Genomic DNA, 17,369 nt, shown 5'->3' on the forward strand with positions numbered 1-17,369 from the left:
CAATTGCGGAGGCCCACGGAATTAACACGTGACCCCCAGTACGGCGGAAAGACACGTCAGAGTTTAAAGGAGGAAAAAAGTTATCCGGCAAAAACGAAACATAGAAAATCAGTAAAAGACAATTATCCACGGTATTGTATGTCAACTGCGCCGCCATATTGGATGTGTTTGATCTCGCCAGTAAAGTACGGACTGAACGTCATAAAGAGGTTCCGTAAATCTGAATATTATACTCTCATATTTAAATATTTCCTATCCTAGTAACTGAGTTACATATTATGCATTGACAGCTGTAATATTCGAGAAAACATAAATGAATGAAAGCAAATATATAAAATACTCGTTTTAGGTGATTTCCTGATGATTAAATTAAGGAATAAACATTTCATAGTTTTTTTTTAATCCAATGTTTTTGGTCCTTGATAAGTGAATATCCTAAACATATAATAAACATTTATATTTATTTGACCCCAAAATTACACAAGGTGTTTTTTTATCCCCGTTTAAAATCCACAAAAACAGAATCATACAATGGAACAACTTTATTTTTCCTAAAATTACAACTTCTTAAAAAATAAATACAGTACAAGGAATGAATGAGATCATAGCATCAGTGCGGAAGACAAGATAATCGTTTAAATCCCTGCAAAAATGGATGCTACTTCATCTGGCACTTATGCATACACACAACTAACTACGTTTCAGCCGTGAAATATACTCGCTCGAACCCTCTGTCCTAAATTGTTTTTTGACCAGCAGAAATACCCTGTTATGAAGGAAGAAAAAAAAATCACCTATTCAGTTTTTGTGTAGATCAGTTTTGCTTTGGCACCATCAGGTGGTATCTTGGTGCTGAAGTGAGTTGAGGAGCTTTATTTAGACCCAAGTCATTTGCTGCCATCTCGGGGCAACCAGAGGCTATTACAATTCATTATAACCCTCAAGGGGTGGTGTCAATTGCTGGTGGAATTTGATGAAGAAAGTTGTAAAAAAATAAAACGATTGCTCTATACTTCTCTTAGGCACAAGGTGCATAGTTGTACACCACTGGTTTTTATCCCAAAGCTGAAAAGTAATACAACAAGTCAATTGTTGAAGCCGCTTTATTGACAAAAGGGGTCTAAGTCCATAAACTACGTGGGGGCATCTTTGGTGGCGTTGGGGTTGTGGCAGGGGGCCGGACTGGCTGGGCAGGAGGTCTCGGGGCTCCCAGGTGTGCGCAAGGTGGATTTGCGCTTGCCGTTACGTACGGTGAGCTCGTCCTTGGGCTTGAACGTCAGGGGTACGAAGCCGTCGGCGTCGGCCACCAGGACGATCCACAGGGGGCCTGAAAAAACATGAACAAAACAACCGCGCGGGGTGTTAAGATAGCACATTTGTTGTTTAGGCTTGTTACATGCCAATAAAGTAAGCCGCTTCTGTTTAAAAGCTCGTAATCGGTCCTGGGCCGCTAATCACATCCAATTATAGCTCAAACACGTGACGACCAATGATGTGTTTACATGGTTTAGACGGGGCTGGATACATAAAAATAAAATAAAAAGACAAATGGGCCAGCATGTCAAATATGTCAAATACAATTTTTAAACAGGAAAATAATTCACTTTTTAAAAGTATTATATAATCACAATTATTTAACCATGTATTTAATATTACTTATTATTATTTGAGTTCTTTATTTAATTATAATAAAATAATTATGTAAAACAATGTGTTAAATGTACTGTACACCCCCCCCCAAAATGATCCATTCAAATTTTTAAATGTTACCGTTTATAATTATACTACACTATAATTGAAAATGCTATGTGTACCATTTCTTGTGTGTGCATGTTTAATGTACAATTTAAGATGTTTATAAAATGTAATAAAAACAATTCGATCTAAGTAGTATTTTTTGTTTATAATTTAAGTACAGTACAGTCAATATTATTTAATAAATACATACTTTATCTTTTACCATAAGTCAACCAAATACAACTTCTTCTTTTTTTAATTCAGAATTAATTTAGTAATAAATAAAAATAAAAATAAACTAAAAGTATGGCAGTTAAAAAAACATATTTATTTTTATTTTATTTACAATAAATCATTTCTCAAATTATTGGATGAAATACATTTTCACAATAATTAATTAAAACAAATGTAATTAATACATTTCAACTAACCAATTTTAGGCGGAAAAATTACGCAACAAATAATACTGTACTCTTGACAATGTATATGCTTATTGGGCTGACAAGCTAGCTTGGGAAAAAACACGGGAGTCAGTTTCAAACTCGTACCATGCAGCATCTCCACGACGGTGAGGTTGAAAAGCTCCTGAAGACCGCGTAGACACAACTTGCCGTCACATAAGAGCATCGGACGCCGTTCGTCGATGAACACGTTCTCAGACAGCTGCTTCTGCGGGACCCAAAAAGTGCGCAAAAGTCAACTAATAAAAGTCACAACAATAAGAGTAATGTATGCGTGCCTTTAAAAGGCGTGGCCTAATGGGTGAAACCAGGAAATGGCTGGTTAGTCTTCGCGTGAACAGCTGGACATGAATTGTGGCTTACAGCAGCTTCTATCGTCTAATGTTTGACTGTCCCGTTTAATAAAAGGGGGGCTCTCCTTGCCCACATGCAAGGGCATTACACTACCTTTAAACATTTCTTTTTCACCTCACCCAAGCGGAAACACATCTGAAGCTAACTTAATGAAAGAATTAAGCGTGAAATTTAAAATTGATCAAATCAATCAATCAACAAAGCAGGAGCTTGTAAGTCTAAAAACTTGTATTTTAGGGTACACGTTAAGTCAAGTCACCACATTATACATATTTTCTGAGATGCCCTCGCATGTGGGAAAGGAGAGAGACAGTCAGGAACTGCTGTCGACCACAGCACACAGACATTTTTCCAGGCAAACGTACCTGGCATGTGACGTTGAGGTAAGGGGGCTCGGCGGCGGCCGGGTAGAAGCTCGGAACCCTTTTGCCGTTCTGGGCGTAATCTCGAATCTCGCCCAGGCACTGCTGCACGTCCGCAAAGCGAGTGAACAGCCGCTCCATGTTGAAGACCAGATGCTCCAGGGCTTGCTCCCTGGAGGATCCGCCCGGCGGGGCCACCACTGGCTCCGGTACGGCCTCCGGTCGGGGCGAGCCGGCCCGGCTGGAGTCTCTGCTGGTCTGGCCGGCCACCGCCAGGCTGGCCATACGGCCGACGTCCAAGTTCTCCACGGCGGTTGAGGGGAAGAAGTCCACCGAGCTGGTCACGGGGCTGGGCTCGGGGCTCCTTACCTCCTCCACCAGTCTGCGTCTGCTCCCGGGTGAGCGTGGGAATACTCCCGCCCCGGGAAGAACCAAGTCCTTTATCCCCACCCGCTCCCTATCCTCCTTGGGCAGGTGCTCTGAGTGCCTCCTAATCCGTGATAAATTAGAAGTCGAATCTGCGTTGAGAAGGGGGGGGGCACCCTCCCCATCAAACTCTTTGGTTACCAGGCGCAGGATGTACTTTTCCGTGCTGGAGGATGGGAGGAAGGCGGGGTCCATGGACTTCTGCCGGCCTACCATCATGAGCAGAATCTTGTCGCTGAGAAAACACACCCCCTTTGGCCTGTCGGTGGCCTGCAGCGAGATCTGCTGGATGTTGGGCATGGCCGACGCCGTGATGCGGTACACCAGCACCATGTTGCAGGTGTTGGACGCCACGGCCACGGTGGAGGCGCGCGGGTCGAACGCCACCAAATCCGGCACCAGGATCCCGGGGATGCTGACTTTGCGGGTGGTGACCACCTTGCGGTCGTACGTGATCAGCACCAGGTGCGAGGAGTCCTGGCCGGAGCCCGTTACCGTGTCCTTGCGCTGCAGGTGGATAAGCGGGCTGGGGTCTGAGCGCCGGTGCCGAGCCAGGAGGTGGGTCAGGTCTACCGGGCCCAAAGTGGGCGTATGGGACCTCTCGGCAAGGTCAAACGAGAGCCGTCTGGAATCCTGAGAGAGGTCGTTTTCTTGCGTCTGGACTCGTGAGGCGTCCAGCTCGAAAGCCATGCCGGCGTTCAACCCGCACAGCTTCTCCAAAGGAAGCTCCGTCGCCACGGCAACCTGACAGTCTCCCGTCGCCTCTGTGGCGCAGATGTAGCCCCCCACGTCGAAAATGGGGCAAAAGGAGCACGCCACCAGGCTTTTGTGGATGTCGTTCCAGATGTAGGAGTGGAGCGCGGTGCCGATAGCCACCACCAAGCGGGTTCCGTCTTTAGTCCAACACGCACAGTGGATCAAACCGCTCCCCTTAATATCCGCCTTGGTCCTCCTATTGTCCACCCGGACCGAGAATAGCACCGAGGCGTCCCGCTTGGTCAGCAGGGCCAGAATGTCCAGTTTGGGGTGCCAGACGCAACCCTGCGCGAGCAACGGGAAGGGCTCGCTCATCTCGCAGGTCTGCGTGCACAGCAGCTTGTTGTGTTCCAACGCGCTGAGCTGCATCTGCCAAACGCTGACGTGCTTCTTGTGCTGCACGGCCAGCAGAGCGGGAGAGTCGGGGCAGCACAGCGGGCCCCAGAAGAGCCCCAGGACGTGCTCGAACTGCCCGATGACGTTGGTGTCGCCGAACTTTGCCTCGCCGCGCTGGAAGTACAGCGTCGTCAGGCACACCTGCTTGCCGTCCGTCCACGCCACGCCGTGCACGGGGTGGATGGCCTGGTGCAGCGTGTTGATGCCGCTCCGGAGCAGCTTGGCCTTGCCCAGGTCCATCCCGGCGAGAAGGCGGTAAAAGTAATCTGGATGGCCGGTAGCTCCTCGCCCTGCAGATTAGAACCGGCAAAGGCTCTCTCCCGGGTTTCCTTCCGAGTAGGCGCCTTAATCTGCTCTCCTGAGCCGAGGGCGCGATGACGAGCGCTAATAGGCGATTAAAGCGCAACGACCTCGACACGACACTCTCGGGACCTTTCGGGACCCGAGGCCGCTGACGTCGCTCACTTAATCGCGCGTTGGGGATGAGACATTTTGTCTTAATCAGGGCCCAAACTGAGTTGCTAAAGGAGACAAGTAGGGTTGCAAAGGGGTGGAAATTGTTTTCAGTTCATTTTAAAACTTAATTTTACTTTTTTTTTTTTTTTACTTTCTGTGGAATTTAATGGCAAAAAACAGGGGATCCATCATAATTTCATGGCAAAGTATCATATTCAATACAGTAAACATTTTATCTTATCATAAGCAGACATCCATACAAAATAGATAGCTCTCCTTGCCCGCATGTGAGAGCATTGCAGTACTTTAATTGCTCTTTATTTTTTATTTTTTTTTATTCCCATGAAATTTTTTCAACTTTGAAAATATCTAGAATTTTACAACGCTAAAGACTGGGCATTCTTGTGTACACTCTTATTAAAATATTTTTAAATAATTAAGACAATTTGGATGCATTGCCGATATAAAGGTATCAGGTTGTAATGACACGTGGTTACTCTTTATATTTGAGTGACAAGTGCGCCATGGTCAATGAACGTTTGTATTTAGTGTTTCTAAACAATATTTGATTAAACTAAACACATTTTGATCACAACTATAAGTATCAGTGCTACTTAAATGCGTGGATACACTTCTGTCCTTCTGTTTACACCTCGAGCATGTTCCACATGGGTGAGACTGCAATCACGTTGTACTCTTAACTCCATGTTTAGCTAGCATATACAGTCTGGGGAAAAACACAGAAGAATTTGGAAACAATGCGTTTAACGAATAAAGCACTTACGGTGGATGTTGCCATGTGAAACTTCACATTTTGCCGGCTAAACAACGCCGCGACGTCAATGTTTACAGTCTGTAACCCGGAAGTGATAATCGGGCATCACAGAGAGATGCGTCTTGGGAAACGTAGTTAAATTTATAAGTTGCCGCTACTGTAATTATTTGTAAGAATGTCCGCCATAATAATCGCCTAATTCAATTATGACTAACAGATATTTTCAAAATGTATTAATAGCATGTCTGACAGTGAACGCTTAATGTTTTTTTTTATTTATTTAGGAAAAACAACTACGTACTGTCATCAACTTTCTGCCATTACCTAAATCACTGATATGCCACTTCAGATAGTTTCATAAGCATTTGACCCCTACATGTCTTTATCGAAGGAATTGATATTTGGTTTATTTATTTATTTATTTTATGGTTTGTGGTACAACACAGATCGTTCTGTGGGCTTTTTCAAGCTCCTTGACCCTTACACCTACCTGCCCCATACAAAATACAGACATGTACATACAGTTTCAAGAACCCCACTTGTGTAAATTATTTGTTTTGGTTTAAGGCTGGATGGATGATTTTACACGGTGAATCTGAAAACCAGACAACAGGTCAGATTTGACCTCGAACAGTCGCAATGTACACAATATTTATGACGCATGTACAAAATAATTACAGCATTTAAATATTTAAATATGTGTATATTTTGGCTCGATTTAGGGAAAAGTGGTGCACATTCAGTGGTTGATATCGACTCAAAAAATAACCACGAATCTACAAATACAATTTAAAAAAAAAAGCGGAGCACGACTCCCCTTTTTGACTCGGAAGTGATTCACTGAGAGATGCATCATGGGAAACGTTGTTTAATTGCAATTCAGGGTAATTTCGAACGTTTTTCCTTGTTTAAAAGTAGTATTTGCCAACTGAAAGCATCAAGAGGGACCGATTATACATGCAACTGTTGGTATTTTGTTTCAAGCAGCAACCATAAATCCACAACAAGCAAACGCCGTTCTGTCAGCAAGTACTCCGCACCGCCGCAGTGTGGCGCCGCCATCTTCTGACAGCCCATCGCCGAAGTCCCAAAAATCCGCTAGCTCCCTTTTCTCATATCTCGGCAGGGAGGCTCTCGGCGGCGGTCGGGTGACGACTGCATGCTGTCCTTCGGCGGACAACGAGCTGTGACGGTAGCGACCATACGGGGAACAGCTCGCCTGAGAAGGACTTATGTTCCACGGCTAAAAGTCGACGACGTATTGCAGCACCATGGGCGTGGAAGTCGAGACAATATCACCCGGTGATGGTGAGTTGCTGCCCGGAGGGAGCTTGGTAGCTCTCTTCCTCGGCACCGAATGTATTATGTTATGGTTGAATTGTTTTAGTTTATTTGTATGTTGTATTGTATTTAATCTTATTAGGTAGGTTACAATCTCAAATCAGCTTACCCCATTGTGGTGAATGGAAATGCCATTAATCCGTTCAGGCCTGCCCCCCAAATAAGCCAACAACAAATAGTAATGTGTTTATTTATTATTATTATTTTTAATATGGAAATAAAATGGAACGCTACAATATTGCGCTTTATAAAAACGTGCAGTAATAACAATTAAATAGAGTGGAATTAATTAATTTATGCATCTTGATTTTATGCTTCAATTCAATTTGTTGTGCTGCTCCTTCTAGTGTGTGTCTGAGGCCTACTCCCCCCGCCCCTCCAATGGAAAAAAAACAAAAACAACTTTTGTTCATCTAAATCATCTAAATTACTATTTGCCAAACCACTGCTTGTTGTGAAGTGAGTTGAGTAAAGTTCACTGCCGCTATACCCTGCTTGTGTCAAGTTTTTGCTTGCAAGTCAAAGCAAAATTTAGCTGGATCGGCTAGAGCTTCATTTTCTTAAATTCAAATATAATTCTAAAAAAGACTGAATTATGTAGTGGCACAATATTATAGGCAAAGAGGCAAAAATTAGGACAGAAGTATTAGAAAAGTAACTAACATTGAAGTGTTAGTATGTCCGAATGGTTCGTAAGGCGAAGGTTTGTAAGCTAGTAGTCATTATGTCATTAGCGGTGTGCAAAAGTTGAACTGTGATATAGTAATATGAACTCATCTGTATTTGTTTCCCCACAGGAAGCACATTTCCAAAGAAGGGTCAGACGTGCGTGGTTCATTACATAGGTGAGTGAGTCAGTCCTGCACGATCTTACAGTAGGTTGCCCTCGTGCTGTTGTTTCATGTTATCCCACGCGTTCTCACATTGTCCTATTCTGTCCTGCTACTGATCTTATGTTTGCGTATGCTGGGACCTTTTGTCCCACGGTCTTTCAATTCATCCTACTTTTTCTTACGTTATCTATGGTACGTAACGTTGGCTCCTCCTTTTTGGTACTCAGATAAATCACGGCCGAAGTACAGTTCAGTTGAGAAAAATTGCTCCAACGAGCCCAAAACTGTCCTCAGTTGACCGTCCAGCATGTCTATGCTTCATGCTTTACGGTCCTCTTTTGTTCCAATTTTTTGTGAGCTGCGCCACTGCGACATCGGGGAAACGCATTTGGGTTGGCACGTGCCTCGGGCACTTGTTCGGCGCAGACAAGTAGGTCAGACAGAGAGTAAACAAAACAAAAAGCAATTCTCGTTCGCTATCAGCAACGTCTGCGGATCAGCAGGTTTTTACGACGTGGCTATAAAAACACGGCCTCAGACCGTGCGCCGCGGGCTTTGCCATAAACGCACATGGATGGCTGCGTTGCGCTACACAGTATGCGTAACAGTCGACTGTAGTTTATCAGAGGTTATGTATAAAGGAGAAACGGCACCATTTGTGTTATTGCTTCTTTACTCCCAAACGAGGTGTCACCCCCCCCCCCCCCATGTCCGCCTGCCTCCCTGCTGACTAGATCTCTCCATTGCCGTGCGTCACTCACATCCTCCGCATTCTCTCACTCCTCCATGTCCTCCCCCCATTTTGACTCATTAAATCATCATGCTGCCGGCCGCTGGCTCCAATTCAGTCAGACAAACCCCACAGAGCGATAAACGCGTTATTGACTCCGCGAAAGGGAAATGGTGGCATGGAAACTATGGTCGGTATTTGGAAGTGTAGCCCCCCAAAGCAAGTTTCGCCGAGTAACGTCTAATTGGGTTGGCATGCCTATCATGGGTAGAGTGACAAAAAAAAAGAAAGACAGAGAGAGCCATAATGGAAAAGACACAGGAAGTCAGCCATTTTGGTTGGAAGCAGACATTTTAGGGTTTGAGTTGCAGATTCTTCAGGGGTCCTTTACTTTTGTCAGATGACTACCACATTTGAACCTTGCAAAATGACAAGTCATTTTTGTTTTTGTTATTGCATGTGGGCGAAGCATGGCAACAAAATTTGACAATTTTCCTAAAAAAAGTGAAACTAATAAAATTATTTGGAAAATTCAGCCCTCAAAGCCAATTACCCTGAGCAACATGAAATTTGGTAGGCCTGTCCGTCATGAGTAGACCCACAAAAAAGTCTAAAGAAGCCATGCCTAAAAGGACACATAAAATTCGCTAATTTGGTTTAAAATGAACAATTTTGAGTCAATTTTGTCTTTTCCAAAGGCCCTTCAAAGACAAACTTCACGTAAAGGTTTTGTTCGACTCTGAAAGTTGACTCAGTTGACCAGTTGGATTTAGCAAAATAAAACATGGTCGGCATGTCATGAGTAGACCCACAAAAAAGTCCCAAGAAACCATTCCCGCAAAAAGTCTGTTATTTCTGTTTGAAGCGGCCATCTTGGGGGTCATTTTGGCCATGTCCGGTGGGACTTGAAAAATGTAATTTGTCCTAGTTGCAGCAAATGTATTTATTTTTTTACTTTATTAATCAAAGAAACATTAATGAACAATTGAAGTAGTCTTTCACTATCATCCATTTTAGAAATAAATCATCGTCATCGCGTACACTCAAGTTACTCCTAAATTTGAATCACCAATTCAAGACCGTCACAAAATTTGACTCGCCATTAAACAAATGAATTACAAACCAAGCCAGTTTCACTTAGCAACATGAACATTTTCTCCATGTCTACTATTCAATTAATGGTTACCTGGTTACCACATTTAAACCACATTTACAGGACAGATGGAAAATGCTAATTTGTGAGAAATAGTTGTCATCGTCATGGTGTGTGGGCGGAGCAGTGTGGTGACGTTTGATAACGTTAGCTACGTGTCAGCTTCCATGCCGCCTCTCTGGCCCACTTTTTGTTTTACAAGAGCAAAGATTACGTTAAGATATGAGGAGAGGAAGTCTGGTGATAACGGTTAGCCATAGATTTGGGACGCTAGGCGCTCCGAGGCTTCCTGCTGGCTAAATAGAAGCAAAGATAAAGAGGCTATTTGTTACATAAAGTATTTTGTTGTTGCTTTCTTTCACTGTTAGCAAACGTCACATTCCGATCTCCTCGCTTCATCCCAACCTCAATGGGAACGCAGGCCCGCGGCTGTTTGTGATCCTCGCTGTTTGTGCCATTTTTCAAAGATTTCCATGTTGCAGGTCTCAGCAGGGCTGCAATGCATTTGACTCACCAATTGTTTGCTCAGACGATGAGGTCAGGAACCGGGTTATGGATGTTGGGTCGTTTGGAGAGTTGATTCATGAACAAAACTAATCCTTTCAGCTTGGAATATTGCAGAATATCATGAGTAATGCTAATAACGCTTGAAAAACCCTTAGCAAGCCGAGAGGCCTAGCTCTAGCTTGTCTCCCCTCCCACACACACATACACACAACCAGAGCAGCAAAGGAAGCCATCTTGCTTTTTAAACCTTTACCCAGCAAGAAGTGCGCACATCTTTTTTTCTTATTTTTCTTTTTTTTGAGAGAGAGCTCAATATTGTTCATTCGGTAATTGTACCAATTCGACATGTCATCATCATTGCTCTCTCTTTTTTTTTTTTATGTGTGTGTGCGTGTGAGTGTGTACTCATTAGTTCACCTAAAACCTATTAAAAAAAATCCCATACCGTTCACCTAAACCGAATACTTCAGAATCCAGTTAGAGTCGTGAGGTTGTCAGGAGACCAGAGGAAGGATCAAAGAAAAGAAAGGAAAGTGAAACCCAGCACCGACCAGACATCACCTACTACCCATCAATCAAATCAAATCATTTTGAATCAGAAATCGTTCTTAATCGAAAGTCGATTCTGAATCGAATCGCAGGCCCAAAAATCGGAATTGAATCGAGAGACATTCAAAGATTCCCACCCCTAGTATATAGTCCTTCATCATCTAGCATTTGTTGCGTACAGACAAAAGGGTCTTCTTTACCATCCGAATCCACCGCTCCCACGCACCTCCTCGGTGAGGGGGATTAAACGTCCACTTAATGCCATCTTGAAGAGACAAAATTCGTACCAAGGTCTGATCTCATTTCTCTCACCGAGCCTAGGGATAGGCAAGTTCGGTCCTAGAGAGCCGCAGACCGACATGTTTTCGGTGTCACCTGCCTCCAACCCAGGTGATTCAAATCATCAGCTCATAACGATATGGTATCAAAAACCTTTTGTCTTCGTCCTCCATGGCTTGCTTCTTTATGAATGTGTCTCATGAGAAGCTGGGAAATGTGTTTCTCGGGAAGAATGGCTGGATGAACTGTTTCAAGTGGCATTGCCGGGTTGCTTAATCTTCCTCCCGCCCGCATAATTCCTTTGGGATTCGAACCACGCAGACACGCGCACACAGCGCAGACGCTCGCTTACATGGCGTGCAGCTGACCCTCCCGTGACTCGGGCGGGAGGCTGAGATTCCCAAATATGGCAAGCGAGAGGTCACGAGGCTTACATTTTTTTTTTTTTTTTTAGAAAAGCCGCTCACGCTCGCACATGGGGGCTTTGAGTTCAAGAGTGGAAACAAATCTGTTATGATTCACTTACTGATCATAACATTAGGTACACCTAGGAATTCAAAAGGGTGGAAAATGTACACTAAATGTCTGGATTGCTTCCGGTGAACTTGTATCGGAAGTTAAGATGCGGAATTTTCCAAAGACATTCAAATGGGCATAATGATAATTGATGGGAATTAACTGGGAATTGAGTGTAGGCATTCCGGTGCCCAGTTGCTTAATTTCCTTTGACCTTCACTTGAGCAACGGTATAGCTTTAGTTTTGTGTCATGTAATGTTTATCTCACAAACGTCACACAATAAATGTTAAGGAGTAGGCCAGGAGGATGCGATGATGTCATTCCTAAACGTGGACGTCATTCCTCACGATGTTGGCGCTCCAAACAGGGGAATAGACCACTGGACTTTTGCCTTTCCAAAATCAGGTTCAGTCAATAGTTGTCGAAAACATCAGAACACTCTCCCAGTGTAGTAATTGACATAAAATCCGGCATGAAACTTAAAAAAAGGAACCTATGCTGTGAAGCGTACAGGCAGTTAGCCATTTTGTTTTGGATTTTGGGAAGTGCCTTTATCTGGGATTTTGGCTCTTTTCACGCATACTCGTTGTATTGTTTTATTGACCGTGCCGACGGTTTTAACTTTGAAATTCTTATAAATGTGTCTGGTTTTGATGCACTGTTTAGTCCTAGTTTGGCAAATGTATTTTTTTTATAGATTCCAATGATCTTGTGGGCCGCAGATTTCCCACCTTTTGTTGGATGAAGTCCTCCCAGTCACCTAAAGCTTCTTGCAGACTGCAGTGCAGGCTCAGACATAAAGCCTGTCATGCAGCTTTTCTCATCCACCCCTTTTAATGCAGGAGGGAGGGGGGGGGGAGTGTCACGCTGGCAGCGCCTCTAGACTGTTGGGGGGTTGGGGGGGGGGGTGTCGAGACAGGATATGGCAGAGTAAAAATAACCCCGCCTCTGTTAGCTCTTAATCTTTTTTTTTTTTCGTTTCTTTTTTTGCGCCGACGCAGCCAAAGAGCTTGGAGTTTTCTCTCGAGAGTCGTAACTGGCGGCTTCAGGATCAGGAAGGGATGAGAACTACCGCCGCACCCATGCCCCCCGTAGCTGATAGCAGCAGAAATTGCAGTCATTTACGCGACATTGCGGGAGTTACCTTGCAGAAGCAGCCGCCATAGGTGAAAAGTTGCAAAATAAAATTGGCATTTTTTAAAGACATCAAAAAAATGTATTCGAACACACCGAAACAAACAGCGAGCAGAAAATGTAGAGAAAATACATCATAATAATGGGCAACTCCCACATAGCTAAACTTCTACCGCATAACTGGAGCTAGTGTACCTAATAAAGTGGCCCGAATGCAGCTGGCACACCCTCTTTTTATAACTTCAGCAGCTACAAGTTCAGTCTGGAGATTTATTTAACACTGCCTAATGTTAGAAACCACCCTCAGGGCTTTAAAAAAAAAAAAAAAAAAGTGCCAGACGCCAACATTTGTGTCTGTCGCGGGATTTACGACATCTGCTGCAAACACATCACCAGGGGGGGTCCAAAAGATTTGCCACTTTTGTCAATGGAAATCTTTTTTTTTTTATACAAAATCTTTAAATCGGCCAGCTGCGATACTGTGATACGTTGTAGATTTGCCTATTAAAATTATAGTATTGATATAGCATCGTTAAATATAGACATTGTCAAATAGTGTTCCCGTGCTATAACGCGGTTCACTTTTTGCGGCCTCGCAATATTGCGTTTTTATTGTACTGCAATGTATCGATTTTATAAAATTCATGAAGGTTTGAACATTGAGAAATGTGAGAAAATGTAAACGCCCCGATGAGTAAAGTGTATAAATTGTGCGGTGAGGGTTTTTTAGAGCCTTAAAACATTTATAATAAATGTAAAACATAAAGCTAACTATTTCATGGATTTCATTTATTGCGGGCATTTTTTTGGAACCTAAACCCAGCGGCAAACGAGGGAACACTGTACACTGTTTTTTTCCTCGCATTCGGATGAGGTCAAATTTTTCAGGTCAAAATTTCATCTTTCTTGCATTTTTGTTTGTTTGTGCTGTCAGCGTAATGCGTGATTTTCTTCCACTCTACGGACCGTGGCACAATCACTGTACGGCGATACCGCTGGGCCAATAGGACGCGCCGTAGCAGGTGTTGGCCCCTCCACGGCTTGCACTTGACGACTTCCTTGTTTGGAACCGATCCCGAGCCTTTGCAGAGATCGGGCAAGCCTTGTGTGAGTCTTAGAAATGCCCGGAGATGCTAAATTTAGATGGCTGGTGAAAGCGGAGAGGCGGTGCAGTTGTGGCGTTAAAGCGTGACGTTCGCCAAACGTCTTTAGACGTCCAACTATTCACACTTGCCGAGTGAACACAGGCTGACATAAATTAAAGGGCCGTTACCGGAAGAGTATCGCATTGCAGCGCCGAATCATTTTAACCCACACCAAGCGTTTAGTCGACTACTATGGGAGCACTTTGAGACCCGGTTCATTTTCTTGTTTTAGAACAGCGGCGCTAAGAAATAGCTTAAGAATGTTTTGTTTCCCGTGTGCTAACTCATTCACTGCCATTGACGGCTATAGACGTCAAAAATTCATTTGAACTATTTCTATTAGTTTCACATTTTTTTCCCCACTTTTGTTAACAAGAGTATGAAAACCTAGAAGAATAAAATATTGTACATTTAGAACAGATATCAAATGTGTGATTAATCGTGAGTTAACTATTAAAGTCATGCGATTAATTACAATAAAAAATTGTAATCGCCTGCCGCCCCTAATTTTTAACAATCTTTTCTCTTCTTAAAAAAAAAAAAAAGATTATTAAAAAAATGTCATACTCTTGTTAACAAAAATTGAAAAAAAAAAGTTTAACTAATAAAAATAGTTCAAATTAATTTTTGACGTTTATAGGCGTCAATGGCAGTGAATTAGTTAAGTATAAAGCTGGTTTAAAAAAAATAACACGGTCATGGATTTTCACCTATCATGAGTTGGTCTGTGATACACAAGGGCTCATTGTGTTATATTTACGGCTTTATTAAACCAACAGTTGGAATCGATGGTTGCGATTTTAGAAGCTATAGATATTTGAACACAAACTGTTAAATAAAAAATATGACAGCATCGTACTGAGTCACTTGCAGTAGTAGAAGTACTATTTTCCTTTGTCTGCATGACTGTAGTCAGTGTTTCCCACACCATGTTAATACTTGGGCGGGTAGGTTTTAAGTTATAAGCATGGTCACAGCATGAAATAAACTTGTATCTCGAGGCACCACTGTCCTACAAACATAGCTTCTGCTGTTAGCAGTGTATGCTATGCTAGGTCCGAGGGCTAACAAACCTGACCTTCCTCTATGCGGGTGGTAAAGTTTGTCGAACCGCTTAGCACTCAAATCGTTCATGAGTTATTCAGTCGATAATAATACAAATGCTCTGATTCTGCTATGTCTATTTGTCTGGGTTGCAGTGTTTTTTTTGTTGTTGTTCTCCCTCGACACAATGACGAGCGACGGCCTAGTTGTTAACTTTAAAAATAATCCAATAAACCAGGCCACCGCTTCCTGATTCATAGTCAGCCTTTGTGCGTTTGGGAGAACTGAAAACGACCCAAAATCCTTATAAGACCCCCCCTCCCCCATCCCACTCGCTGTAACGCTTCAGATTTTCAAACTAAAGCCCATCCAAAAAGTGATGATTTGGTCTTTTTTTCTTTTTTTTGACAGGTATGCTGCAGAATGGCAAAAAGTTCGACTCGTCCCGAGACAGAAACAAGCCCTTCAAATTCAAAATTGGACGCAACGAGGTGATCAAAGGCTGGGAAGAAGGCGTGGCTCAGGTCAGAAAAACAAGAACCTTTGCTCGTAAACACTCTCCTTGCACTTGTCACTCTCGATGGAATGGTATATCACGTTATAGGGGTGATTACCTATTGTCAATCAAAACAAGCGCTGATTTCTAGTTGACTTTATGGGAGCACAACTGAGAGAAAAACAGCATTGTGCTCTTTAATAATTAACAGTAGAAAGAACTTCATTGAATTTGATACAGCTGACTTTAGTCTTAGGTTGCGCAGCAGCACCCTCTGCTGCACAGTAAGAAGAAGGCAGGTTTTTAGTCAAGGAAACGTCAACGTTTATGTATGTAGGGCTGCACAACTGTTGGACTTTTAAAAGAAGCCAGGAATTTACTCAATTGAAAGTCAGTCCTTAAAAAGGAACTTCAATATAGTTTTGAGAAAAAACTCGCAGAGCTAGATTTCATACAGTGAAAATTTTACGGAAAATGTATTACTACTGGTAGTTACAATTACTGGTTACATGATGTAATGTCATGCCTTAACCTACTTTTGCAGAATTATAATGTAAACATGATGACAAAACAATACTTTACAAATGACAAAAATCATCCTAATAGGCCCTTTTTCCATTGAATTGTTGTAGAACATACAACAATTGTATTAATAACACAATAAACTATAAAATGATGATAATTGATTAATCAAATATTCTTATAGATAAAATGCAACGATTAGAAATGTCCATAACTTAAAATAAATGAAGACAAGCAATTGATAAAATGTTTAAAAAATTGGAAATATTTAGACAAAACTCATGATGTAAAAACAAATGCAAATAAAAGTGAATTGCTAAAATGCTTAAGGAATAATTATTTAAAAATGGGTTCATAAAATGATTAAAAAATATATAAACACAATTTAAATGTAATGGTCAAGTATAATTAAGAATACAATAATAAAAAATAAAATAGTCCTTGTTATGTTTTTCCAATATTCCCATTTACTTGCATGTAAAATGAATTTAGAATTTGAGATTGTTAATAATCAATCAGGGGTGCCGCTACAATAATTGACATGTACAGTAGACATTTTTGTGACAGGGCTTAACAAAACAAAAAAACACTCAATGATTAGACAGTCAGACCGTTCATTACCGCGGTACATGAACAGAAACAAAAGGTGGGTTAAACCGGACCAACACATGCTGCTAACTGACAATTTTAAAATACACTTTTTCTCAGTTATATTTCAACTGCTTGTGTTCTGTGATAAAAGTTGTACATGTGTATTTTGCTAATGAATCAATACATGCTGTGCTCCAGATGAGCCTAGGCCAGAGGGTGAAGCTCACCTGCACGCCAGACGTCGCCTACGGCCTCACAGGCCACCCCGGCGTCATCCCTCCCAATGCCACGCTTGTTTTCGACGTGGAGCTCCTCAAACTGGAGTGAAATATTTGTGCAGGTCCCATTTGAAGCGCTGACTCCCTTCCCACCGCCATCCCTCTCTTGTTTCATTTACTATTTAAATGCATCTTAAGTCATACCATATTGCAATCAAAACACTCACTGCCTTACAGTATTAGCAACAGAGCATAAGCACATTACAAAAGTTCCTGCATCTTGACTGGGTATTTTCTATATAAACATAACGCTTACTGACATAACTACTGACCTGACTGCAACGCCACTTTAATCAGGGTTTGTCCTGCTGAATGCTCCCGAAAATGTTGCCATGTTAACTATGTATTTGTAATCCCCCCCAATAAAAAGCATTTACTGCACGTGTGTTTTCTCTAGTTGACCTGGTCTGATGGCGTACAGAACTGTTGCTGCTTACAATTTTGTTGACCAACTCTGGAATAAAAATGGCATGTTAACTTCAAAGTGTCCTGTGTTATTTACTTGAGACAAATATATTACAATATT

General features: G+C 42.4%; 2 protein-coding genes across 2 annotated transcripts; one reads left to right on the top strand and one right to left on the bottom strand.

Annotated features, from left to right (window-relative positions):
* Positions 1–1,087: 1,087 nt before the first annotated feature.
* wdcp (WD repeat and coiled coil containing) lies at positions 1,088–5,824 on the bottom strand. Its single transcript, XM_086061006.1, has 4 exons — positions 5,733–5,824; positions 2,918–5,013; positions 2,286–2,406; positions 1,088–1,327 (listed from the first exon to the last, which is right to left on the bottom strand). The coding sequence occupies exons 2-4, from the start codon at positions 4,730–4,732 to the stop codon at positions 1,134–1,136; spliced, it is 2,130 nt and encodes a 709-aa protein (XP_085917132.1). The 5' UTR covers positions 4,733–5,013; positions 5,733–5,824; the 3' UTR covers positions 1,088–1,133.
* A 952-nt stretch (positions 5,825–6,776) lies between these two features.
* Positions 6,777–17,327, top strand: fkbp1b (FKBP prolyl isomerase 1B). The gene is made up of 4 exons (XM_086061007.1): positions 6,777–7,031; positions 7,862–7,909; positions 15,368–15,480; positions 16,764–17,327. Exons 1-4 carry the CDS (start codon positions 6,995–6,997, stop codon positions 16,890–16,892), a joined length of 327 nt encoding a protein of 108 aa, XP_085917133.1. The 5' UTR covers positions 6,777–6,994; the 3' UTR covers positions 16,893–17,327.
* Positions 17,328–17,369: the final 42 nt, after the last annotated feature.

This window comes from Leptonotus elevatus, chromosome 18 (assembly GCF_054856555.1).
Source record: "Leptonotus elevatus isolate MCC_2025b chromosome 18, RoL_Lele_1.0, whole genome shotgun sequence".
Lineage (NCBI taxonomy): Eukaryota > Metazoa > Chordata > Actinopteri > Syngnathiformes > Syngnathidae > Leptonotus > Leptonotus elevatus.

Excerpts from the sequence above, each read along its gene's own strand:
- fkbp1b (XM_086061007.1), top strand. The coding sequence starts at position 6,995 with ATGGGCGTGGAAGTCGAGACAATATCACCCGGTGATG. Across the intron at positions 7,910-15,367 it reads GTGCGTGGTTCATTACATAG|GTATGCTGCAGAATGGCAAA; the intron begins GTGAGTGAGTCA and ends TTTTTTTGACAG. Across the intron at positions 15,481-16,763 it reads GGGAAGAAGGCGTGGCTCAG|ATGAGCCTAGGCCAGAGGGT; the intron begins GTCAGAAAAACA and ends GCTGTGCTCCAG.
- wdcp (XM_086061006.1), bottom strand. The coding sequence starts at position 4,732 with ATGGACCTGGGCAAGGCCAAGCTGCTCCGGAGCGGCATCAACACGCTG. Across the intron at positions 2,407-2,917 it reads ACCTCAACGTCACATGCCAG|AAGCAGCTGTCTGAGAACGT; the intron begins GTACGTTTGCCT and ends TGGGTCCCGCAG. Across the intron at positions 1,328-2,285 it reads CGTCGTGGAGATGCTGCATG|GCCCCCTGTGGATCGTCCTG; the intron begins GTACGAGTTTGA and ends ATGTTTTTTCAG.